Source organism: Vigna umbellata, chromosome 2 (genome assembly GCF_029865625.1).
Source record: "Vigna umbellata cultivar VRB3 chromosome 2, Vumbellata_1.0, whole genome shotgun sequence".
Classification (NCBI taxonomy): domain Eukaryota; kingdom Viridiplantae; phylum Streptophyta; class Magnoliopsida; order Fabales; family Fabaceae; genus Vigna; species Vigna umbellata.
Window position 1 is genome coordinate 47836675 of NC_142166.1, and position 23679 is coordinate 47860353.

General features: G+C 33.2%; 1 protein-coding gene across 2 annotated transcripts; it reads right to left on the reverse strand.

Moving 5' to 3' along the window:
• Positions 1-100: 100 nt before the first annotated feature.
• LOC124840226 (myosin-15) lies at positions 101-23471 on the reverse strand. Of its 2 annotated transcripts, XM_047316238.2 has the most exons (39): positions 23255-23467; positions 23048-23176; positions 22801-22947; positions 21737-21882; positions 21472-21628; positions 21299-21357; positions 20025-20181; positions 19726-19875; positions 19484-19620; positions 18769-18915; positions 18580-18681; positions 18145-18202; positions 15983-16084; positions 15207-15244; positions 14988-15114; positions 14735-14908; positions 14443-14574; positions 13513-13622; positions 12926-12986; positions 12638-12815; positions 11961-12166; positions 11616-11735; positions 11432-11530; positions 9342-9563; positions 8415-8554; positions 8098-8209; positions 7885-7932; positions 7707-7799; positions 7078-7248; positions 6840-6992; positions 5067-5243; positions 4141-4278; positions 2290-2360; positions 2061-2160; positions 1936-1992; positions 1793-1849; positions 1210-1290; positions 1045-1127; positions 101-671 (listed from the first exon to the last, which is right to left on the reverse strand). In XM_047316238.2, exons 1-39 carry the CDS (start codon positions 23258-23260, stop codon positions 548-550), a joined length of 4569 nt encoding a protein of 1522 aa, XP_047172194.1. In that variant the 5' UTR covers positions 23261-23467; the 3' UTR covers positions 101-547. The 2 variants fall into 2 exon arrangements, 1 of the variants encoding a protein (XP_047172194.1); XR_015784433.1 differs by lacking the exons at positions 101-671; positions 1045-1127 and having other exon boundaries at positions 1209-1290; positions 1955-1992; positions 23255-23471.
• Between the last annotated feature and the right edge of the window lie 208 nt (positions 23472-23679).

Here is a 23679-nt window from a genome sequence, read left to right on the forward strand (position 1 = left end):
CAGCAAACCTGTGCCGTGCTTCCAAAATGAAACAATGACATTCAAAATCTCAAGGCTGAAGTTACAAAAAATATTAACATTTAAAAGGAATAAAAAAAAGTGAGACGGAAGGCTGAAGTTCAGCATTTTTACATAAATGAATAAACTTTTAATTTCTTTGGCCAAGGCTCTGATTACAAATGCATACCTACATAGAATACAACAAAAGTGATGAATACAAATAAGATGAGCCTACATAATAATAGCAGCAGCACGTCAAAACTTTACTGTTATCCTATCTTTAGATAATTACAGTTTGCTGGTTTAACTGTAATCCGAAGAGAAATTACAAATCAAACCAAGAGAATCATTCTTCCACCTCTGATTGGTAACTAATATCATGAGTACCAAGGGCATTCAGTGACGAGACCGATAAATCTGATGACAACTAAGGTTAATGTCCATTTGAATGGGGGAAATTTCCGACTGGGCTGTGCTCTCATTTAATCCCAGAGATCACATATTGAAGCAGAGTTTCAATCGATCTTCCAATTGTAGTGTAGATAAATTATTTCTCATGTAAAGTAAGAAACTGGGCACAGGGATATTCGCACAAAAATGCTGGGGGATCGATATCATCAGTATTTATAGCAGGGATTGCCATATCTATGTCTTCAGCAGAAAAAGGAATGCTGCACCAAAAAAATTAAAGGCTAAGAGAGGGGGTCAAAGCTACCCTTGTTTAATATATTATAGGTCCTGTGAGAACATTTTACCAGACATTTTATTAATGAGTAAACAAAGAATCAATGATTGTGGAAAATGCATTTCTCCGTCATCCCAAAGAAGAATAAAGTATGCAATGCAATTTAACCTAAACGCACTACATGACATAGTCAGATTAGGCTACTAGACTTTACTTAGTTTCAAAATTACATAATAGGCTATTTGTAAAAGCATCTTACAAATACACTTTTATTGGTACCATGGCAATAATAAGAACGCCAATCACTTGTTAAAACTACAAAGAACTAAAAAGAACTGATATTGCTGAAAGCAAAGCACCTCATATCATCGTCCAACAAGAAAGAATTAGTTGTCAAACTCTGATTGTCGCTGCTCACAATTTCCCTCATTTCGTTAACTACCTGTTCACCATAAGTAGTTCAGAACTCCAAAGATACTACGACAACATAAAAGTACTTTAAATCAATTCAAAACACAACTTGCCTCGTTGGATACACTTTGGGTTGCATATTTGTCGTCCCAGTACATTGTACAGATCCGATAAATTTGCCTCACTGTTAATGCCTGTTAAAGTGAACTAGAAATAGGTTAACCCTTCTATAAACAGTATTTTTTTCAGCAAAAGTACAAAAGAGAATATTAGGGGCAACTTCCTTCCAACACAGCATTGACAATCCAACTGTTACCCAGGTATTTATTATATACGTCGGGCCAAAAAGACTCCACATATTTACTTGCAAGAAACTAATAATTTAAGAAATAAATGTATCAATTATATTGGAGCAAACATTGACTTTCACATATAGCTATTTTATACCATCAACATTTCTTCATCTAACTTCAAAAGAATTTTCACTTCAGCCAAATAATTGATTCAATGAAAAACAAAGCAAGAAACAAGAACCCCTGGGTCATGGTCACAAATTTCTTAATTGCAGGTTCAATTTCTCTGGCATATTCACAAAACAACAGAACTTTAAATCATTTGAGATGAAAAACTATTCAGTATAAACGTGTGATAAAAGAGATGTTGCAATCATTAAGAACAATATAATGTTTATAATACCGGACAAAGATCCTGCCGAATTTCTTCCAAAGATTTTTTTCTCTTCTGGTGTATTACCTGTACAATTAAAATAAATGAAAATAAATATAGCATATCAGTGCTATTTGAGAAAAAAAAAAGTACAACTAAGGCAGTGCTTGTACCAGAAACCCAACAGCTTGCCTTATATAGTTCAGTTCGTGCCAGGATGTTCCTGCATACTAAATTCCAGAAGTACCTAGTTAAACCTTAAAAATAAAATCATGCAGTAATAGCAAGCTCACTTTACCTCCTCCTTTGCATTAACTATCCATTTCTCCAGTTCTGCAAGCCCAGACTTTACATATTCACCATTTGAGAAAGTGCAACATTCGCGTCGCAACAGAAGGCTAAAAGATATTATGGGCAAATTCAATTAAAAACTAGAGAACTGAACTACAGAAAGCAATTCAACAAACAAAGCAAATTACTGATTTGAGGCAGCAGAAAAACTTAATCTAGTAGATAGGGGATTTTACCTATTGAAGAGTGTAATGTTGATGAAGGAAAAAACCTGAGTAACCAGCTTGCGGATGAAAAAGGATGGTACCTGAACACACAGCCTTTGGTAAGAAAAGACTAAGGGAAACAAATAGATCACATTGAATGGTTGATACTTATTGAAACAAACAGCTAAATGCATAACCATAAATTATAACTGCTCATTTATTTTCTAATAGAAAAGGGAATTCTATTAATTATGTTCTCAACATAAAGTGTGTAGAAAAAGCACTCTAGGTTTCAAAGAATTACAATATTTCAGTTCGCCACACCAAAGCTTTAACTAAAGTTGGCATAACTAAAAAATAGGAAACAATTAAGAAATCATAGTGTGTAAAACTTAAACATCCTCATTTCATGCAATTTTTACGGAAACATGATTAAATTTTTGGACAAGTAAAGCATTTATAAACTTGGAAAAGTAATATACAAAAAGAGAACAAGAAAACCTCCAGAACTAAGGATGAGGCAGCAACAATGAAAGGAACAAGAGGCATTCCAAGCCAATCTCTTCAAATAAAAGAGACACCCAACTAAAAGGACCTTGAGAAAAACACCACATAACCAATTAAACTACTCAGTCCCAGAAAAGATCAGTTGAAGATTGTCAATATTTTGGAAACATAACTGGTCATTAAACAGGAAAGTGCACCGATTCAATAATAAATGAGCTAACTGTGATTGGACCAGTAAGATAAACAATATTTATTTCAAAGTTACCATATATTATATTAAAAAATGATCAACAAAATACAACATTATAAATTAAAAAACACTTTTAAATGCCAAAACTTATAAGTTACAACACTAACATTCAAAACTCACTAAAATTAAATATGACAATATTTAAGTTCAACAATATCCATTAGCAATAGTAACATCTACAAATAGAAACTAAGTAATTCATATAACTACCAGTCATCATAACATAGTATTCATTGAGGTTGATTTCATATTAAAACATGTTATAGACATTTCTAAAATGAAACCTGTATTTTGAAAAACTAGTTGAACCACCAGTTTGCCCAAATGAAGACTGGTTTTGCCAGTTCTTGTTCTATTCTTTCACGTAATAGCTTTGTGGTTCCTTTGAACAGGATGGTAGGCCAGTTCCCAGTTGGTTCAGTTTGGTTTTGATAACTGATAAAAGTGGACTTTAAGCCTAACTCAACCCCACAAAACCGGCTTGTAAGGTGAGGTTTGCACCCACTTATAAACTATGAATTGGCCTTATCTTTAGTCGATGTGGGACTTCCAACACCCCCCTCACGCCGAGGTATATACATCTCGAGCGTGGGATTAGACATTTTTAATGGGTAGTCCGATAGCGGCCCGATAGCGGGTGGAACAATATGCCCAACAAACACCCAACAATCGCTAGGATAGGCTCTAACCATGACTCTGATACCATGTTAGAAGTAAACTTTAAGCTTAACTCAACCCCACAAAACCGGCTTGTAAGGTGAGGTTTGCACCTCACTTATATATTATAATTTGGCCTTATCTCTAGTCGATGTGGGACTTCCAACACACTCCCTTCACACCGAGGTATAGACATCTCGTGCGTAATAGTAGAAATTGGGTGGTCCGATAACGGTCCAATAGCGGATGGAATAGAAGAATAGAATGCCCATTTAGAACTAGCTAGGATAGGCTCTAACTAGGCTCTGATACCATATTAGAAAGTGGGTTTGAGTTACAATAACCATGGTTCAAATAAGGAAACCCTTACATCTCTTGTCGCAATGACCAAACAAATGCTTACAAAGACTGGACTGGAAAGAATAGCGCACATCAGATGGTGACAAACAAATAAATAAATAGCATACATGATTCATGCGCATTCTGCTCATGAGTGAATCCAAAAATTTGATGATGTTGTCCCATTGAGCAACAGGTGATTGTGGAGGAAGCCCACCAGTAGACTTGGATAATTTTCCACCTAGCATCCGACCTGTTTTAGGTGCCTAAAAAGTATCATATATAATAAGAAACATGATTACACAAAGTATCATTATTAAAGCTTGACAGAAACAAAAGCACTTTCCCACTTAGTGATATTTGACAACATGAATCATACAACTTAGCATAAATAAAGTCTACAGAAACTGGCACTTGTATAGTGATGCTATAATATATAACATGCATTTTTTTATATATATAAAAATATATATATATATATATATATATATATATATATATATAGCAGCTGTTGAAAGAAAACAATCTCCAAAGCAGTAACATCATCAATGCAAATAATGGGTGAAATTGGTTATCACTAGGCTAAACAAAGACATCTCTCCCAGTCTCAACCATTCCCAAGGTTGTTTCAATTATTGTGTTTCAATGCATCACAGTAGCCACAAGAAAAGAAGTTAACCATCAAAATCAAAGTGTTTCCTTGAGCAAGCAAATAAAACACCCTTCAACAAATAAAATTGTTTCTTTGTACAAGCAAAGTAGCCACAAGAAGTTAACCATCAAAGTGAAATTTGTTTCCTAGTGCAAGCAAATAAGAACAACTCTTCAATTATCAGAATTGTTTCTTTGCATTGCTCTATAAACTCCTAAATATGGAACTTAAATTGCAACTCAAGCAATGAAATAAAGTCAAACAGCCATTATACAATGATCCAGGATTTAAAACTTAATAGTACAATATAACCAATAATAAAACAACAACTGTGCACAAAATAGTACTAGGCAAATTAAGTGACACATTGCTTGAATCCCCAAAAGTATCAGCTAGGACCACCTGAATACATGATGCCAGAAGTGGAGAAAGCTCCTTTTTCAAATTATCACGTATAAGGCCAAAAATCTTCTCTACACAAGCAGTTAGCTGTTGTTTAAAAAGTATAGCTGGATATCTTGCTTCCACATGTACTGTACTATCATCATATCCAATAAGCTTCAATGGAGACCGCAGCTTCTGAAAAATGGCATCAAACCAAACTGAATAAGGAGGTAGATAAAGAAATGTGCTGGGAGACCAGCTAGAGTGAAATGCAAAATCTAAAGGGAAAAAAAAAATCATGGCGACAAAGCCAAATAAATCAACAGATAAAAACATTGCAACAGTCAACATAACCTTTAAAAGAATCCAATAATTGCTATTTATATAATTCATAGAATGATCAGTAATTGTAAGTTGAAGATACAACATAATGATCAAATCATCGAACATTTATAAACAATGAAAAAATAGGTTGTTCTCAACATTCTGCATTGTTGAGCTTTCTCTTAGCACCGGATAAGCAAAGCTTGTTAAAAGAGCAATCTTTAGAAGAAAGAAAATGCTAGCAATAAGGGTTTCAAAAGTGTTGATAAAGTTGAAATAGTTGCAGGCTGTGTCTATGAAGATAGCACAATACTACACTGTCATTCAATGATTGCATAGAATCATGGAACAAGACCAGTACTGGGACGGAAATTAGCAGAACCACGGCCCAAGACCAGTACTGGGACGGAAATTAGCAGAATCACAGCCCAAGACCAATACTTGGAATAAAACTGGTAGTTGGTAGTTTTCTAAAGCAAAATGATAATTCAGTTTGACAAGTGTGCATGTTGAGAGCTATTTGGAAAACAAGTTTAAGTAGAACTTTAGAGATTTAATAAAAAAGGATTGATGTATCTTCACCTAAGTGTTTGAGATTTTGGGAAACTTGATTAATGACATGGGGTATACTTGAACTATGGAAGGAAATAAAAAATTACTTTACTGATAACAATCACATGAGTTATATTTTCATTTCCTCTATTTGTAATAATCAAACTCTCTAAAATAAGGAAATAAAATATGGTTAAATAATAGGAAGATTCAAAAAATAATTTTCTCCACATTTCTATGGAAATATTGAAGATATTCTTATCATAATAATATTAATCCTCTATTTACAACAGGTTTTTCAGATTACTGTTCAGTGGCTGAGGAGGTAGCAATGTAAATAGGGGGTAAAACTATGAGCAGCACTTAGAGAGTGCACCATGCCTTATTTTATTCAATGCAGCAGAGTACTATGTGGAATGCTAACCGTACAACTTCTGCCAATCTAGTCATTGGAATTTATAATCTCAATAAATCTCTTTTTATGCTAGTTATGGCAGGCAAAAGGAAGTCCAACACTGGCTGCCAAATAATTGAAGTGTGGTTCATATTATCATGGTATTAAGTTTTAAGATGGAATCCTTTTTTATCAGCCTATGGCATCAAAGCCATATGGCCCATTTTGAGGTGATCTCCATGGTTGCATAGTAACTAACATGCATTGTCTAGTCTGGCAGGCATTTATGAATGCTGAAATTACTTACAAAACATATGCATAAAGAGATCGATAAAAGAAAACAACCTCTACATCCAAACATTAATAATTTGTAAGTTCATAACATAATAGATTATTAAAATTAATAACATTATGCAACTGTTTGAACCAAGTCAATCATCACCAACAAAATAGAAGAAAATTTATGATGCACAAGGGAGGAAAATCTGATATCAGTATACAAACTTGACTTGATAACTCACATGCCCAATTCGGCTGGTCAAGCCGGATGATCTGGCATAACGTTGAGCAGTGGCTGTTAAAAAGCCATTTGAATGCAAGTTCCTTTGCAAGAGGCATAGAAGTGCAGATGTATTGGACAGCCAATACGGCAAGATAATGTCATCGTCTCTACCCTGAAACAGATGACACTCAACTCCAATGAATAAATCTCACTGAAAACTACACAAGCAACCTACAATTCAAATACAGTATTATTACCTTTAGGACATCATTAATTCCATCAACAATGTAATCAAATATGGCCGTGCGCTCAGATTCAAAGGCATGCCAATGATGAAGACATTTGTATATGATACAAGCTGCCAGAGGTTTACCATTTTTGAACCCCAAATCCTCTTTAATACACCTAGAGAGGAGTTCATTGTTATCCTGCACAACACATGGTATCAATAAGCCTACAGGGCACAATGTTTGGCAAATTGTAGATTGAATCCTAGCTTCTTTTTCCTTGTGGTAACAAACAATTAGAGTATTGTGGACGAGCCAAGAAAAAAAAAGGCCAATCAGTCCAAATCCCAGAGATTAAACCAACACGTTTAAGCTGAACAAGGAAATTGTCAACGGACATTGAAAATAATTGCAGTTATGATGTGCCCCAGCCCACTTCACCTTCTTACTAAATTAAAAAATTAAGCAATGGCAATCTCTGTCCGGGATTGCTACTTCCGAGAATTTAGAAATAAATATTGCATGAATATATTGTATACAGAGCAGTTCTTAACTGCTTTCTTTAGAGTAGTTTGTTAGAAGTGAGCTATATTGTTTACAGCTACCTTTTAAAGCAACCATCTGATATTTGAAAACAAGAGGCTGAAGCACAATAATACCTGGTGCCTCTCTGCCGTTAATTTTGATCTACGAGAGTCTGAGAAACTTCCATGTGTAAAAGCGGAAATAAGTTTTGTAGGTGTGGGCGATTCCTGCATTAAATTGGAGACAATAAAAAACAACTATAATTGTGCTCAGTAATTCTTTTCAACAGAAGCCAATAATGCAGCATCTTACATATATGGGCTTTTGATCAGTGCGGGGAGCTACTGCATTTGATTGTTTCTGTTTCAGAAAGCAAATTAAATAGATATGTCACAATATCCCAATCAAATAGTTTTGCAATATTTGAAACATTTATATACTGGCTATACGGGAAATGGAAACCCAAAGATACAATTTCTGTAAATGTTAATTGATATCAACATCAATTTGCATGAGGAAACTTACTTCTGAAAATGACTTTGTTAAACCTCGATAGTTACTCTTAGGAGATACAGTTAAGGCTTTCTGACGAAGCCCATGATTTTCATCCTCTAAACTAAATAGCTTTTCCTGGAGGCTATATTAAAATTAAAATACAAGTAGAAAAATCAGAATTACAAACAAATTTAAGTAAACTACTGCACAATATTAAAATTTTTAAAAGAATCAAACTCTAATAAAGGAAAGAAAAATCCATTGGAAGGGAAAGACAAGGTCCAGCACCTTTGGCACTTGAATTAAATCAATTTGTAAAATAGGATAAATGAAAGTAGAAGAGGCACCTTTTCATATCTTGCCCAAGTTGAGAACACTTGTGTTCAAACTCCCTCATTTTCAGAATGGTTTTGTCATGGTCTTTCCGAGCACTAACAAGCTCAAGCTCCAAAGCCATGCTCTTCTTTTCAAAAGCCTCCAGTGAACCCTACAATATCAGATAAGCAATCTATATAACATAATTTATCAGAGAAATCAGACAAAACAGAAAGTGAGGCAAGAAAATTTCATTAACCATTTGTTTTCAAAGCATATACTATTAAATGAATGAACTCATATGTAACACACTACTTCATCAACAACCATTATTTCTGCAATTTATGACATGAGCCTAATTTAGAGAAGTGAATAGGTTACCCCACATTTTGGGGACTTTTATTCTAGCCCTCATCAGTCTTTGGGTAGATTATGCAAATTTTCTAAATATATCAAGCTAAAATCTTATTAGAAGCTTATTAAGTTCAAAAGGTTAGGCTTGAATGTCCTCCCAAAAGCCTCAGATTATAACAATATGTATTAAATTTTTACTACAATTTGGAATCATATACCTGTTGGTCTATTTAAAGACTTAAACACCACTAGCCTACAAATAACATTAATCAGCTTAGGTATGCATGTCACCTTATTTAATAGGTTTTGTTAAAACTAAATAGAGCTTTTCAATAGGCTTTCTGACCAACCAACGCCTCAAAACAAGACTTATATAAGGTAAACAGGTCTTGGGATTTTAATTGGGGTAGCAGGCCTAGCTCGGGCCTTGTACAGCATAGCGCAGCCAATATGTACCCCAACTTTGCATACATCATGCAAATTAAAAGGATAACTTCTTGCACTTAAACAATGAAGAGTAAATTTGGAATGTAATTCAAGCTAGCTTCTAGACACAGAAATAGAAAATCTTGCCATATAAATTGAATGGTAAGAATAATAAGCACCTTTAATTGAGCATTTTCCTTTTGCACTTCATCCATTGCAACTAGCTCTCTTTCTAAAGAAGATTTTTCCTTTACTGATAATTGCAACTGATTTTGCAAAACTGCATTTCTGTTGCACTCATTAATTGTTGCAAGTTTAGCTGCATCTAATTCAACGTTCAGAGCCTCCACCGTCTTCTGTAATTTGGAAATCTCAACATGCTTAACCTCTTCATTAGAAATCTGCATTATAATGAAGAAAACAATATCATAAGTTTCCCAAATCTCACCTGCATAAATCAAACTTTATCTTTAATGTAATGGAATGAACTGATGGTCATACATACTATTTGTCTAAAATTGACACATCACATTAAATTAAATGGCAAAAATTTAAAAACATAACCAATAATTTATAGTAAAAACTGACAATCCGATATATGGACACTTGTATATTTTAATAAAAGAAATTATATTATAAAGATAAAGCAACAAAAAGATGGAGGAAGAGAAATTCCAATACCAGAAAATAAAAACAAGAAATACACAAATCAGGATTGAAAACATGAACTGTTAATTTAATTTTTGAATTGTGAATCATATTTGCCTCAAATCATAAGACATAAAAACAATGAAAAATAGCTTAAAATATATAATTTAGTGTTAAATCTCGTAATTTAAAACTGCAACAATTTAACCATTGATGAAAAACCCTTAACACAATAACCAAGTGCACTCATAAGCCAAAATTTACTGCATGTTCCTACTAAATGCGAGTTCATCCAGAGAACAATACACAGTGTGGACATTCCACTTTATGTGTAATCTATTAAGCGTGCTAGTAGCACAAACTTTCCAACAAATACTATACAATTAACTGAAATTTATTAGAAACACGATATTACAAGTGAGACTTGTTAACCATTATTAGAAACACGATATTACAAGTGAGACTTGTTAACCAGAAAGTGAAACGCATTATACTACAAGTTACAACAAATTTCACCGATTGGAAAGGAGGTATAAGGACATGTTGGAAAGGGAGCATTAAACTCAGCTGCTAGCCTTTCTTGCAATCTATTATTAAGAACAATACCATGTTCTGCTTAGGATTCTTCTTTCCCACATAGAAGCGACATAAAAATACTGCATGAAACCCTTGAATTAGTAAAGAAAAATATATAGCCAAATAAGGTGGAGTGAAGGCAATTGTTTGAAGCCTCCGTTTCAAACAAATGAGGGAGGGTGACTAGTATACGAAATTCCTTAGAGGGATGCAAACATATAAATGGAAGAATCAAATAAATTGTATTTACCACCACTCCCTTCAGTTCCCTTTGTAAAAATATAAAATAGACATTCATATGAATGCATCCTTGTATTTCATGTGCACAGCAAAGGAAAATATTATATAGACTGTATAATACATTATATGGAGATGGACCTAGAGCCGTATATTGAAAATACAGCCAACACTCCCCTTTAATTTGGTACATATGATGTGATGCACCAAGTTACAAATATAATCAATTATACGACAATGCAATGATGTGGTGAGGACATCTGTCAACTAATCATTAGAGTTACCAAAATCAGAAGTAATGTCTCAAGATATAATCTTTTCACAAATGAACTGTCAATTCATCTTAGGATGATTGGTTCCCTCGAAAGGCAGCTTTGCTATCACAAACGAGAGAAATCTCCTAATTTAGAATACCAATAACAGCACTCCAACTATACATCCCCCCTGGAGAGCAATGATTTCAAACTAGGCTATGATACCATGTACAAATATATGAAGATAATCTTATGAATGAATCTTCATGTGTCATGAGCACAACAAATATACAAACCACAATACCATGAGAATAATTATTAGAAATATGAGACAATACCAATGTATATTGCAGAAACAATAGTACACTACAAAATCTAAAATCATTTGACTCACAAAATAAAAAACATATTCATGACATTAGCAAAAGGAAAATTAAATAGAATGTGATGCAGCAACAAAATATCCTGTGAAAAAATACTTATCCTATCCGTATGTATGAACCAAATTTGAACACATCCACACCAAAACATCTGTTCTTTTTTGGATGTAATACCCTAATTTTTTTCTCTAGATGCAAACGCCATGTAAGCTCTTCCAATTGTTTCTCAAGTTTATTCTTAGCTAAACGCAAGGCTCCAGCTTCATTAGCTTCCTAAAAAAGATAATTAAAAAAATTTAGTGAGAACAATTTCTGATGCATTTTCCCCTCCATTGGATAAAAGAAAGAAAACCCTTACTTGCTTAAGTCTACGGAGCTCTCTTTTTGCTTGTCTGCATCGCCAAAGGCATTGCATTGCCACAATTGAATTTTGATGTTTTACGAATGCAGATCGAACCTTGCACATCCTCCAACAGGCCTATGTATGAAGGTTACACATTATAAATGTTAGATACATTATCCAACAATAAACAAAAAATACAACATAACCAATTGAAAGGGAACAATAGAAAGAATATAATGCATTATCATATCTAAACATGCATAATTACACACAAGCGTAATTCAATGCTAAAATGAAGAATGTGCAATTGCTTTGACATTATAAAGGTCATGTTACTACTCTGTCCCTTTGGTAAAATACCTGAATGTAAGCAGCAGCTTTGTGCTCCTTTCTATGCAAGAACCTTTGTCGAGTTGTGAAACCACGAACATTGGATTGTACAATAATAGCAGAATAACACAATTTCACATAAGCATGTCTCATCAGACACATACGGGTGTATTTTTGAATGGAAATAGCTGCTGTTGTCTCCCGCTTAGAAGCATATATCTTTCGGCTAATGCAACCTTGTAAGAACAAAAGCTGACAACTAATCATGAAAATGGCAACTCATGCATTTACTTATAGGATTCCTCTAAAGTGAGGTGTACTTTGAAGAAAAAGTGTAGCTACAACCATTGATTAGAAAATCAACTGTTGAAATCATGAACCAACACTGGACATGTAAAAAAACTATAAGGATATGAAAACTACCACCGTTGAGTTTCTATATAATATTCATAAAAGACATGCTAATAGCTGTTGCTTCTGCACCTTCCTCACTTTAGAGGAGCTAAATCCTACAAACATTTTACAGATTCTAAACATACATGACATATGCTTGCAATAAATACTATCATTCAGTTCACGAACTCTGAAACTAACCAATGGCTAATGCAATACGAATCAAGCATTACTTTAAGCTGGAAAGGAATGCATTATGTTTCATAAAAAATAACATCTGAGAAACGTTATAGTTAAACATAAACAAAGCTGACCCCTGCAGCATGCTTGAAGAGAAAGTGTAGCAGCACGAATTGACATGAAATCCCTGCGAGCAATAAACATCCGCAGTTGACGCTGAATACATTTTGCAGCATTGTCCAAAACTTCTGCACGTCTAGAGTCTAAAATGCAAATTTGACCTGCCCTCAGAAACACTTTGGTCCTACCTAACTGAACAACAAAGATTAAAAAATAATTAAAGAATGACCAACATAAATTTATTTATGCTTTCAGACCCAGAGCTGAAAAACAACAGTATGCACAGTACCAAAGAAGCACACCTGAAAATTCTCAAGCTTTAGCTTTTGCAATATTTTCAGAGTTACAGCTTTATCATCGTAACTGTCAGCACAAAAATTGTAACCAAACATTGATCAGAAGTGAAAAAATCACCAAATAAGAAACTTGAATTGCTGCAATTGCATTCACATAACTAAAATTGCATATATACTAATACAAACAGTCCAATAGTGCGAGATAATAGATGTAAACATGATGAAAAGGAAGAATAAAAAATTTAAATAAGATGTAAAATCAACTTGCTTTTCGTTTCTCATTTGGTTCAGTAAATTAAAACCACCAATAAAACTGGATATATCACCAACAACATTTTTATAACCAGACCAAGTTTTCTATTTCAAGCACGTAATAGAACAAGCCCACGATATGGCCGAGTTAATAAATAGATCAACGTTTGAACTAATTGCTAACCAAACAAACCAGCAAATCTAGGAAAAATTAACAGAAGTAATCCAACTTTATGGGAGTAATTCAAAGGTTCCCATCACTTCCAAAAAAATAAAATTAGTAAAGACTCATCCAATTATACAGTTAAACTGAGTCAGTCCATAAAATTAAAAAAAATCACCTTCCATCCATAAATTCGGGAGCTATTAATCCATAGCGGTCTACAAACTCTGAGTAAATCCTACGAGTGGGGTAACCTGCCAGACTTATTCTAACAGCCTCAAGGACACCCTAAATAAATAAAAAAGTCATAGAAGAAATGTTAACAAATGTGACCATACTAGGAAGTAAATTTAGACAAGACAAAACAAGATAATAATGGCAGCCTTGTCAGTATGAAAAACTGAATCAAACCCGCTGCAATTTTTGTATGCATGAAAACATGTAGATGCAATTGTAAATCAGACACTTCAGCAGATTGAGGGATGGAAGGGATGAGATTTGAGTTTCCATGAGAGAATATTAAACAGATTGCAAAATAGGTCAGGGTTCATTTCAAGAAAGTTCAGATCCCATCATAAAGAATTTTCAAGAGAGAAATAAACTAATAATGGAGTTCTTCATTTCAATCGACCCACTGAAATCCTAATGCATTGGGAGCATTTATACTGGCTGCCTTCATTGGTACAGCTATACTAACACTGATAACAGACTTAACAAACTATGACAAAGTGAGAATATTTTGTTTATTAACAGTGATAACTGTAATATTTTGCCTATTATCAAATAAGTGTGATTAAAAACCTTTCAAATTTGAGTAGGAAAAAAAAACTACATCAAGTTTAATCAGGCCGACTTAGAGAAGATCTTTGGAAAATTCAATGCACTAACACACAAGATATTCACCACCTTCAAAAGGAAAAACCACAAAAGTAACTTGATCTTGTACCCTACAGTAACATTTGGTAAAACTAAACAATTCCTTTGACCAAGTCATTAGCAAACAGCAATCAAGGAAACAAATTCAATAATTGGCTTACTGGCAATATGTTTCTTTACGACTTTAGGTGAACAACAAATAGTAAAGAAGTTCAAATATTTAACAACTGACCCCACAACGTAATTGGTGTATGACACTAGTATTCTCAAACTTTTGTGGTCGATTCAAAGAACTTGGCTTGACACAACGAATGTAATGAGGTTCTGTTGTGTTAAGTGTTTCCATGAGTGCTTGCAGTTGTTGCTGAAGTCCCCATCCACCAATGTCACACACGGGACAAGAAACAGAAAAGGATCAACATCACAAAATTAATGTTCAAATACTTAATCACACATAGTATTCGTTCACAATAATGACTCCCCTTAAATTCAGTAACTCACAAAAATCAAATAGACATTCAAACCTTAAATCTGGAAGCCACAGAAGAAAACTTGTATGATGACCTTGAAGATTCCTCTGTTAGCAAAGGAAAAAGAGCCGACACAAATGGCAACTTTGAAGAGGATAATAGATTACAATGTTCTACAACTACATAATCACGATTTTTGTCTAAGAATGTCTCTGTATGGTAAGTGACCTGCATAAAAGTATTAGATGATATACTGCCAAGATAATTCATTTTCAAAACAAGAGAAAGTACTGAAACATTAAATTACCTTTCCAGCATAATGAGAAAGGATAAAATCTGTTTCTGAAAACTTCTCCTTTTCTAACCGAGGGTGTGACAGGAAGTGTTTAAACAGCTTGGTAGAGAATGTTTCATGCGTTGATTTTGGAAACATACTGAAAGTAGACAAATGCAGGATTAAAGATAATTTGCAAGCGGGTAACACATAATTATAGACCAATTTGGGTTAAAAAAAATCAAATTGTACCAAGCTTCATCTAACAGAGCAATGACCCCAATGGGTTTCTGCAAAAGAATGCATCAAGTACATGAGAAACTGAAATCCAGAGAGAAAAAAAATTACTCGTACATACTATGATGAATGCAACAGAAATTAATTTCCAAATGTTGCTACACAGTTTTCATTTGATATAATTAAAATCATGTGAACCCTAGTATGCAGATCTTACCAACTAGTCCTAAAAGAACCCAATCCAATACTTATTCCCAACATTATGTCAAAATCATATATATGTTAGATCCAAACATTAGACCAAAAGCATAGAATAAGACAAAGGAATTGATATAATGTGGTCTAGTTAAGTAGTTGTTTTCTGTTTCAGAGAATTAAATCTACTTACCACCTGTGTCCTAGGGCTGATTGCCATATGTTGTAACTGACAAGTTATTCAGGCTTACCACTTTAGTAGCATAGGTACTTCTGATTCTCTGTAAATAGAGACTAGCCATTTTAATTCAGTTTTTCTCTCATCAATAAAATTGGAATTTTCTCTCCTTTCATGCTTGGTGAATCAATTTCTAATACTTTGTAATGCAAATTCTATTCAAATTCAGTATTGCAGCCTACTGAAATAAAGTGACAAAATACATAGCTTATTCACAATACTTCATCCATCGATGTTATAGAAAAACATTATCCTTGCATCATATTACACATGAAACAATCAATGTTATATGAAATCAATGGTGCATGAGAACATAGAATCAGAAAACCTCCATCAAAAGAAATGACTTAGCAAAAACCTTTTCAATCAAATCTAAAACATCTTGGTTGTCTATAAATTCAATGTAGCTCCAGTTAATTTCTTCTTTGGTGTATTCCTCCTGCTCCATCTTGAAAACATGCTGGAAGCAATTACAAGCCGCAAACAAGTTACAATAAAATTTTAAAAAATAAAAGAAACTAACATTTGCACTAAGACACCAAGGCATTGCGTTTGGATAAATAATTGAGTACCTTCTAATTAGCCAACTAGTATGTTTAGCAAAAAAAACAAGCTACTAAAAGTCTTTCATTTAAGCTTTTTCGATAAATTTATACACTTAAAATCTCAAATTTCATAGTAGAAGACTCTTTTGGCCATTTGCGTATAGGATATGATAGGACACATGATTCTGTTTAGGTTTTATGAATTGTTTGGCACACCAACAAAATATTATTACATTATCCCACAATATATTATACCCTCTTGGTAACAAATTTTATCCAATAGAAAGAATTGGACAAAAAACAACAACATAGAATAGAGTGTATAAAAGATTTACATATAACAACAATTCATATATATATATATATATATATATATATATATATATATATATGCATACCATATTAATGATTAATAATATAATGTATGCAGTAATACATAGACTGTCAAAGTGGGGCCACAATCGGTGGGCCAACCCAGCCCAAAATGTAGAGCTGTGCCATAAAATTGTTGAATCTTACAATGCATCAAAATTGATAGCACAGCCCACTCAGGCCCAACCTTCGAGCTGCCTATCAGTCCATCTATTTACTCAACCATACAGTCCTGTCCAGCCCAGCCCAGCTCTCTGCCACTCAGCGTTCTCTCCTCCTCACTCAGTGTTCCCTCTCACTTAGTCAAAGAAAATTTGCAAACTAATATATATTACTGATTGAAAATTTTTAAACTAAATTAAATAAATACTATTACAACATTTTGTTAACATTTATTATATATAGATACAGATATGTTTCTTTCTCTTAACATTTTATTAAAATCTCAAATGTCCACTTCGTCATTTATCTTAGTTATTTTCTTACATAAATTTTCCTATTTAGAAAAACAAAATTAAGTAAAAAAATATTAAAGATATCTTTGTATGATTCCTATAACTTAAAAAAAAGAATAAAAATATATCAAATTAATTTTTTTTAAATACTGTGCAATTAAGATGAAAGAGTAATATTGTCATACACACATGTATGTTTTTTCATATCACAATATACTTTGATCCACCTTAAACATATATATACATACATACAGACATTACATACATACAGACATTACATACATACATACATACATATATATATATATATATATATACATATATATATATATATACATATATATATATATATATACATATATATATATATATACATATATATATATATATATACATATATATATATATATATATATATATATATATAATCTAACAATTATTTGGTACGCATCAACATTGAAATAGTATGAGTTTGTCACACTCTTATTCTATCATGCTCGCAATTAACTATTACATCCTATCATATTTTATCTCATCCAGAGGATCAAACAAGACCCCATAGATGTAGCATACGACTCATGTTGCAAGATATTGGGTGACTTCGTTTGTTCTTATTTTTAAACGTGTTTTTTTAACAAAATAAGCAGAACATAAAATAATTAGTTTTCTGCTTTTTTTAAATAAGCAAATCCTATCTATTTCTTAAAAAGTGATTATTTCAAAAAAAAAATTATTTTAGAAACACTTATTTTAAGTTTAAACAAACTGGCTCATTTTTTCCAATACTATCCCTTTTAGTGTCTAAAAATGATACTTTTTATTGTGCCCTTAATCAATATCCTCATGCCCAATCAATATGAGTGTACTCAGTATTTCTATGAAATATACCTTACTAAAAATAATGATGATAATAATAATAATTTATGCATTCAGTTATTTAATTTTTAATTATGTATAGACTCTCATAATATGTCATCCATATTATATTATATCAACTGGTTGATTGATCATACCAAAAACATTCAATCCAATCATGGAACTTGGCAACTTTCAGTTTTGAACTCCCTCAACTTTTGACTCTAGCTTTTCAGCTTTAAACTAATTATACCAAACAAAACCACTAACTTGGATAAAACAAATTTGCATACCTGATTAAAATGTTGCTGAAGCTTTTCATTTGCAAAGTTGATGCAGAATTGCTCAAAACTGATGAAATGAATATAATAGGATCAACCAAAAGAATGAAACCACAATAGTTACAAATTAAAATAATGCAGCAGAAAATACAATTTAATAGTAAAAACTCAATAGGAAAAAGAAACCAATAGACGGTACAACACAGATGTAAGAGCACAATTCATTTTTTCTATCATTGGAAATGCTAAAATTTACAAGAGTGCTATATACAAGTGGCAAAGTATTCACAAATCACTAAACAAGATATTCACAATTCATTTTTTCTACCAAGATATATTTCAACAACTCAAATGCACAGTTAACCCACTCACTTCAACTTTCCACGGTGGATATAACCTAAAAAAATAAAATATACTCCAAGAGATATTTAATTCACAACAAATTACCTATTATCCTTAAAACACTCAAAACCATAAATATCCAAAACTCCAATTTGCATCTGGGAATTGATATCTTGGCCCACAGAACTATTGATCTTATCAACAAGCCTGGTAGAGTAACAAATAGTTAGTATTCACCCTAATATGCTCATGATAAAAATATGTTTGACAAGTCTGCATTGAACACAAGCATACCAATCAAATAAACGAGAATAGACAGTTTTTGCCAAAGCATCCCGGCCAGCAACAGCAGCATTACAATCAAGAGCTTTGACAATATTTCCTTCTCGGGTTTGTATTGAACGTGTACATAATGTTGCAAGCAGTAGGTTCAAATCGCACCTAGATATGGAAAATTTGTAGACATTCAATTAAGTTTAACGAAAAGGACAAAAAGTGAAAACTTACATTAAATCATGTCTAATTACATGTTAAAGAAAAATAATTAAGTGACCAATCATCCATCTCATTTTTTTATTTTTTTTATCATTTTTCACAAAGATAAAAGATAACTCCATTAGTAACAGCTTCAGACAGAAATCCAATCTCTCACAGACTAAAGAAACCAAATTAATCTAAAGCTTTGTCTCCTTCTTTGAAGTACAAACTCTGAAAACTTAATACTACCTATCTTAGCAAACTCAATACTCAACAGTAGTTGAAAACTGTATTCACTAACACCTTGGCATTTCATAGCACTGTTGCACTAATGAGCAGTTGTAAAAAACTATATTACCCCTTAATTTCCCTGTCTGTTAATGCACCCTACATAGTCATATTATCAAAATCCTACCTGTAGAAATATCATGAATATGTAAAAAAATAAATTAACTTGAAAGTCAAATGCAAATTAAAAAAAATGCAGTTAACTAAGCCGAGTAAAATAATGTTCCTAACAAAAATCACCTACCTGAAAAGATCGGAAGCCATCTGCAAATGAAATCTTGATTTATCATCTTTTAGTACTGATGAGTCATGCTCTTTACCAGGAGAAAATTCAATGTTTCCCAAATGTAAAATTGCAGCCAAGGTGCAAAATATGGCTTCCTGACAATAAAAACAAAGGATAACTGTAAGTAAAGGGTAGCATATCAACAAAACTGATCAAGATAGAAACGAAGAAAGCAAACACTAGTGGTAGCATCATCAAACCTGATCCTCATGACTTATGCCAACAATATCCATTGCTCTCCTAGTCTTCATGTACTCTTCAGCACTATTTATGCCATCTAATTCATAGACTTTACTTTGATTCAAATAGTGGAAGTGACTTGGATGTCCCAACTTATACTTCTCTACATCCTAAAAATAAGGCATTCCAATAAAAAAGTATAACAATAACATGATATACTGAAAACAGTAGCCCAAACATGCACAACGGAAAACATTGTTCTATGCTGGATATTACACCTAAATATAATTGCATAAATACTTCACCATGGACTGCATACCCTTTCAGATGCACACAACTGATAAAAGCAGTGATAATTTCGTTCTGGATCTGTTATCTGTACTACACGTGATCTTTCTAGCAAGTAAGTTCTAATTGCAGCACCAGATATTCTACCATTTGAATCAAATTGAATTTCAACAAACTTCCCAAAACGGCTGCATTCAGGAAAATAGAAATAATGAGGCAATGACCAAGAAAAATTTCAATAAAAGAATATTTGAACTGCTAAACTACTGTTTCATTAAAATGTAAAACCCTGTTAAAACATCCATAACAGAGAGCTTGATTATTCATCATATGCACATAATTAAAAATAAAATATTATCTCACAAAACTGACAAACTTAAGTAGTATTCTTCCACTTTACACACTTAAACCTCAGACTTTAATCTCAAATATGAATACCACGATTCCTAATTTTAGTCCTTCTGAATCTATATCCCAGGAAATACACAAGGGAATAAAATTCTATGATGTCACGGAATTCTCTTCTCACTTGTATATTTTGAGATTTTAAGCAACAACGGTGCAGTCTGTGGGTGTAAACAAGTGAAACTGAGCAGAGCCAAGAACTAAACTCAACTTAAGAAAAAATTGGGTGGCTCAAGCTTGGCTTATTTATTTAAATAAGACTTATTAAGAGTTGGACTTGCTTAAGAATAATAAAACTTGGATTTAGCTTTTTTAACTCATTTATAACATATACTTTTATCCTGAGAAAACTTTCTTTCAATGATTAAGCAGAACATTTTAGTGCTAGATAATAATCTAAATACAAAATATACAAACATGTGGTATGATATTGTCAAAATCACATCTATGTAACTATATTTTTTTATGATAGACACTCACATGAACCATTCATAATGTTACCTTGTAAAGTTGCGCTTAGCACAGTAAAATAACTGAAAGCTTGGTCGATCATGTATTGATTCGGTCAAATAGCATAGCTTATCTATACCTCAAGATCATTCCCCATTCACTGTTCTAGTAAAGTCGGGTCTTTAAATAATTGCTATTCCATGAAATGCCACTTTTTAGGTACAAAACTATGATTCTATGAAGTCAACTATGGTTTTGGATGGATGGACGGTAGATTAAATAGACAAGATTGTGTCTTCAAATAGCATGCTTTAGTTAATTAAAAGATAAGAAAATATCATAAGACAGACCAAAGAAAAATTATATACTTATTTCTTAAATCAAGGTGGAAAGTGAAATATTAGAGATTGGCAGAAGGTCTATATACAAACTATAAAGAACCAAGTTCACCTTGAATTGTCATTCCTGACAGTCCTTGCATTGCCAAATGCCTCTAAGAGTGGATTCGACTGAATCAAGCAAAAATGTTCAATCAGCATTCCTTATTGATGACTAAATGGAATGGAAGTTATAAGTAAAATAATTCTCAAATTCATGATCAATGGAGTTTAAAATTAGCCTACTTCAAGAACTTGTTGTTCAACAGTTCTGTCATCACCAGCAGCACGCCCACCAACAAAGGTAAGATATTGCATAATCAATTTTGTAGTCTCTGTTTTCCCTGCACCACTTTCACCACTAACCAAGATAGATTGGCTTTGACCTCCATTCATCATAGCTCTATATCATGCCGAAAAAAAAAAACTCACTAGTCACAACATGAAAAGGCAAGGAGTAAATATGACAAAAAAGAAACAAAGTAATGGGCAAGACCAAATACGTACTAACCTATAAGAAGCATCAGCAACAGCATATACATGTGGACTAAGCTCACCAAATGGAGTTCCCTTATACTGCTCCATCATATGAATATCATACAGATGAGGAAGCTTTGTGAATGGATTAACAGCTATTAAAATGCTCCCTGTATAAGTCTAAGAGAGAAAAACAAGTCACTGGAAAAAGCATAAAATAGTACACAATGCAATGTAAAGGATAGGCATAATAATCCTTGCAAAATATATAAATATATGTGTGTAGGTGTGTCTGCATGCATATTGATCAATAAATTTATAAATATATATAAATCACATTGACATATTAAGTAAATGCTAATTGTTTCATCGGTATTGGCTACCTTAACAAGCACTGCACCTCGAATATACTACTGTAAAAGTCCTTAAATGAAAACACCGATTATTTACCTTCATACATTAAAAGATGGTGGCAACAAAGCACATGTCAGCTTATCATACTTATTTACGTTCAAATACCAGCAGATTGGGAAGTGGCTAGGGACAATAGTCGCATACCCATATGCAATTTTGACAGTAATAATGGGAGTTTGATTGTCATGAATGGTCAATGTAAGAAATGTTATACTATTTCTCAATCAAAAATCATCATTGGGGGGTTGTGTTTTAAAAGATTTATTTTAAAGGTATGACCTATCAATGCTAAAAATGTTAGCTATTGTGAAAGATAGCAAACTTATCATAAGTGACAATTTGCAATTGAATGATCGTGTGCGAGTGTACAAATTAATTACCATACGCAGCAATACGTGATTAGGTGACAATGTAAAAAACTTAACACTCAAGGCATTTCAATTAAAATCTAACGAAAAACCCTACATTAATAGCATTATACAGAAAATTGAATATCATTTCACTAATATGGTAATCCCCTAATGCCAACTCGGCTCACCAAAACCCACTTCACACAGCGCAGTAGTAGCAACTATAAACTCATGCTCATCTCGCCATTAAACAAATAAAGATTAAGAACACGAAAAAAAAAATAACCCCTAACTCTCCATCCAGTTACCGATAAATCACTTCACTAAAACTCACATAGATATCATTCAGCGCATATCTTCTGCGGAGATTGTACAACACCCCTGGCTCATTCAAGTACGCCAACCTCGTCATATCTTCCACTCCTCCATGCTCATCTTCGTCCGCGTCCCTGGGAAACACGTTCTCGGAAAGAGCGACAACCTGCAGCAACAACAACACACCTCACAAATTCATCATCCAAATTATGCACCAGCATTCACAATTGCAAGCAGAATAACTTAGACAGAAACAAAACCCTCACATTATGGCCAGAAGCAGTGGCAACGGTAACATTCTTTCCTGAAGATTCGACTACTTCAGCTGGTATCCACGCGAAATCCCTGTCGTGAACCCAAACCTTAGTGCCATGGCGCAGATTCATGATCGGTTCCTGCAAAGGGGAAAAAAAAGTGGAAAATGAAACCCTAGAGAGAGAGAGAGAAGTTGGAGAGTGAGAGGTAGTACTTACAGGCATGAGGTTGAGGTAGTTCTCTTCTGTTCTGCTGAAAAGTGTGGTTCCCGCCCTATCGGGTGAGGACTATGAGTCAAAAATGGCGAAACTGTACGCTATTTATATCGTATTCGACACGTCACCACCGTACCCAGTTTGGCCTTGTAGTTTTCTTCCTCTTTTCACTCGCGGTTTCGCTTTACCGTATCATCCGCTTCTTTCTTTTGCCATGGTTGCACCAAATTACGTTACAGTTTTAAATTAGATCGATTCTCATGATCTCACAAAGTAACTTCCATTTTTTAAACATTGATGATATTTATTTCCCCACGATCATGTTTTTTCATTCAACTTCTTACACAATTTGAATTCAAAATCTTAACTTTCAGAATTTCTCTTATAATTTAACCTTTGTAATATCATTTCAACAGTCGTGATTTTTT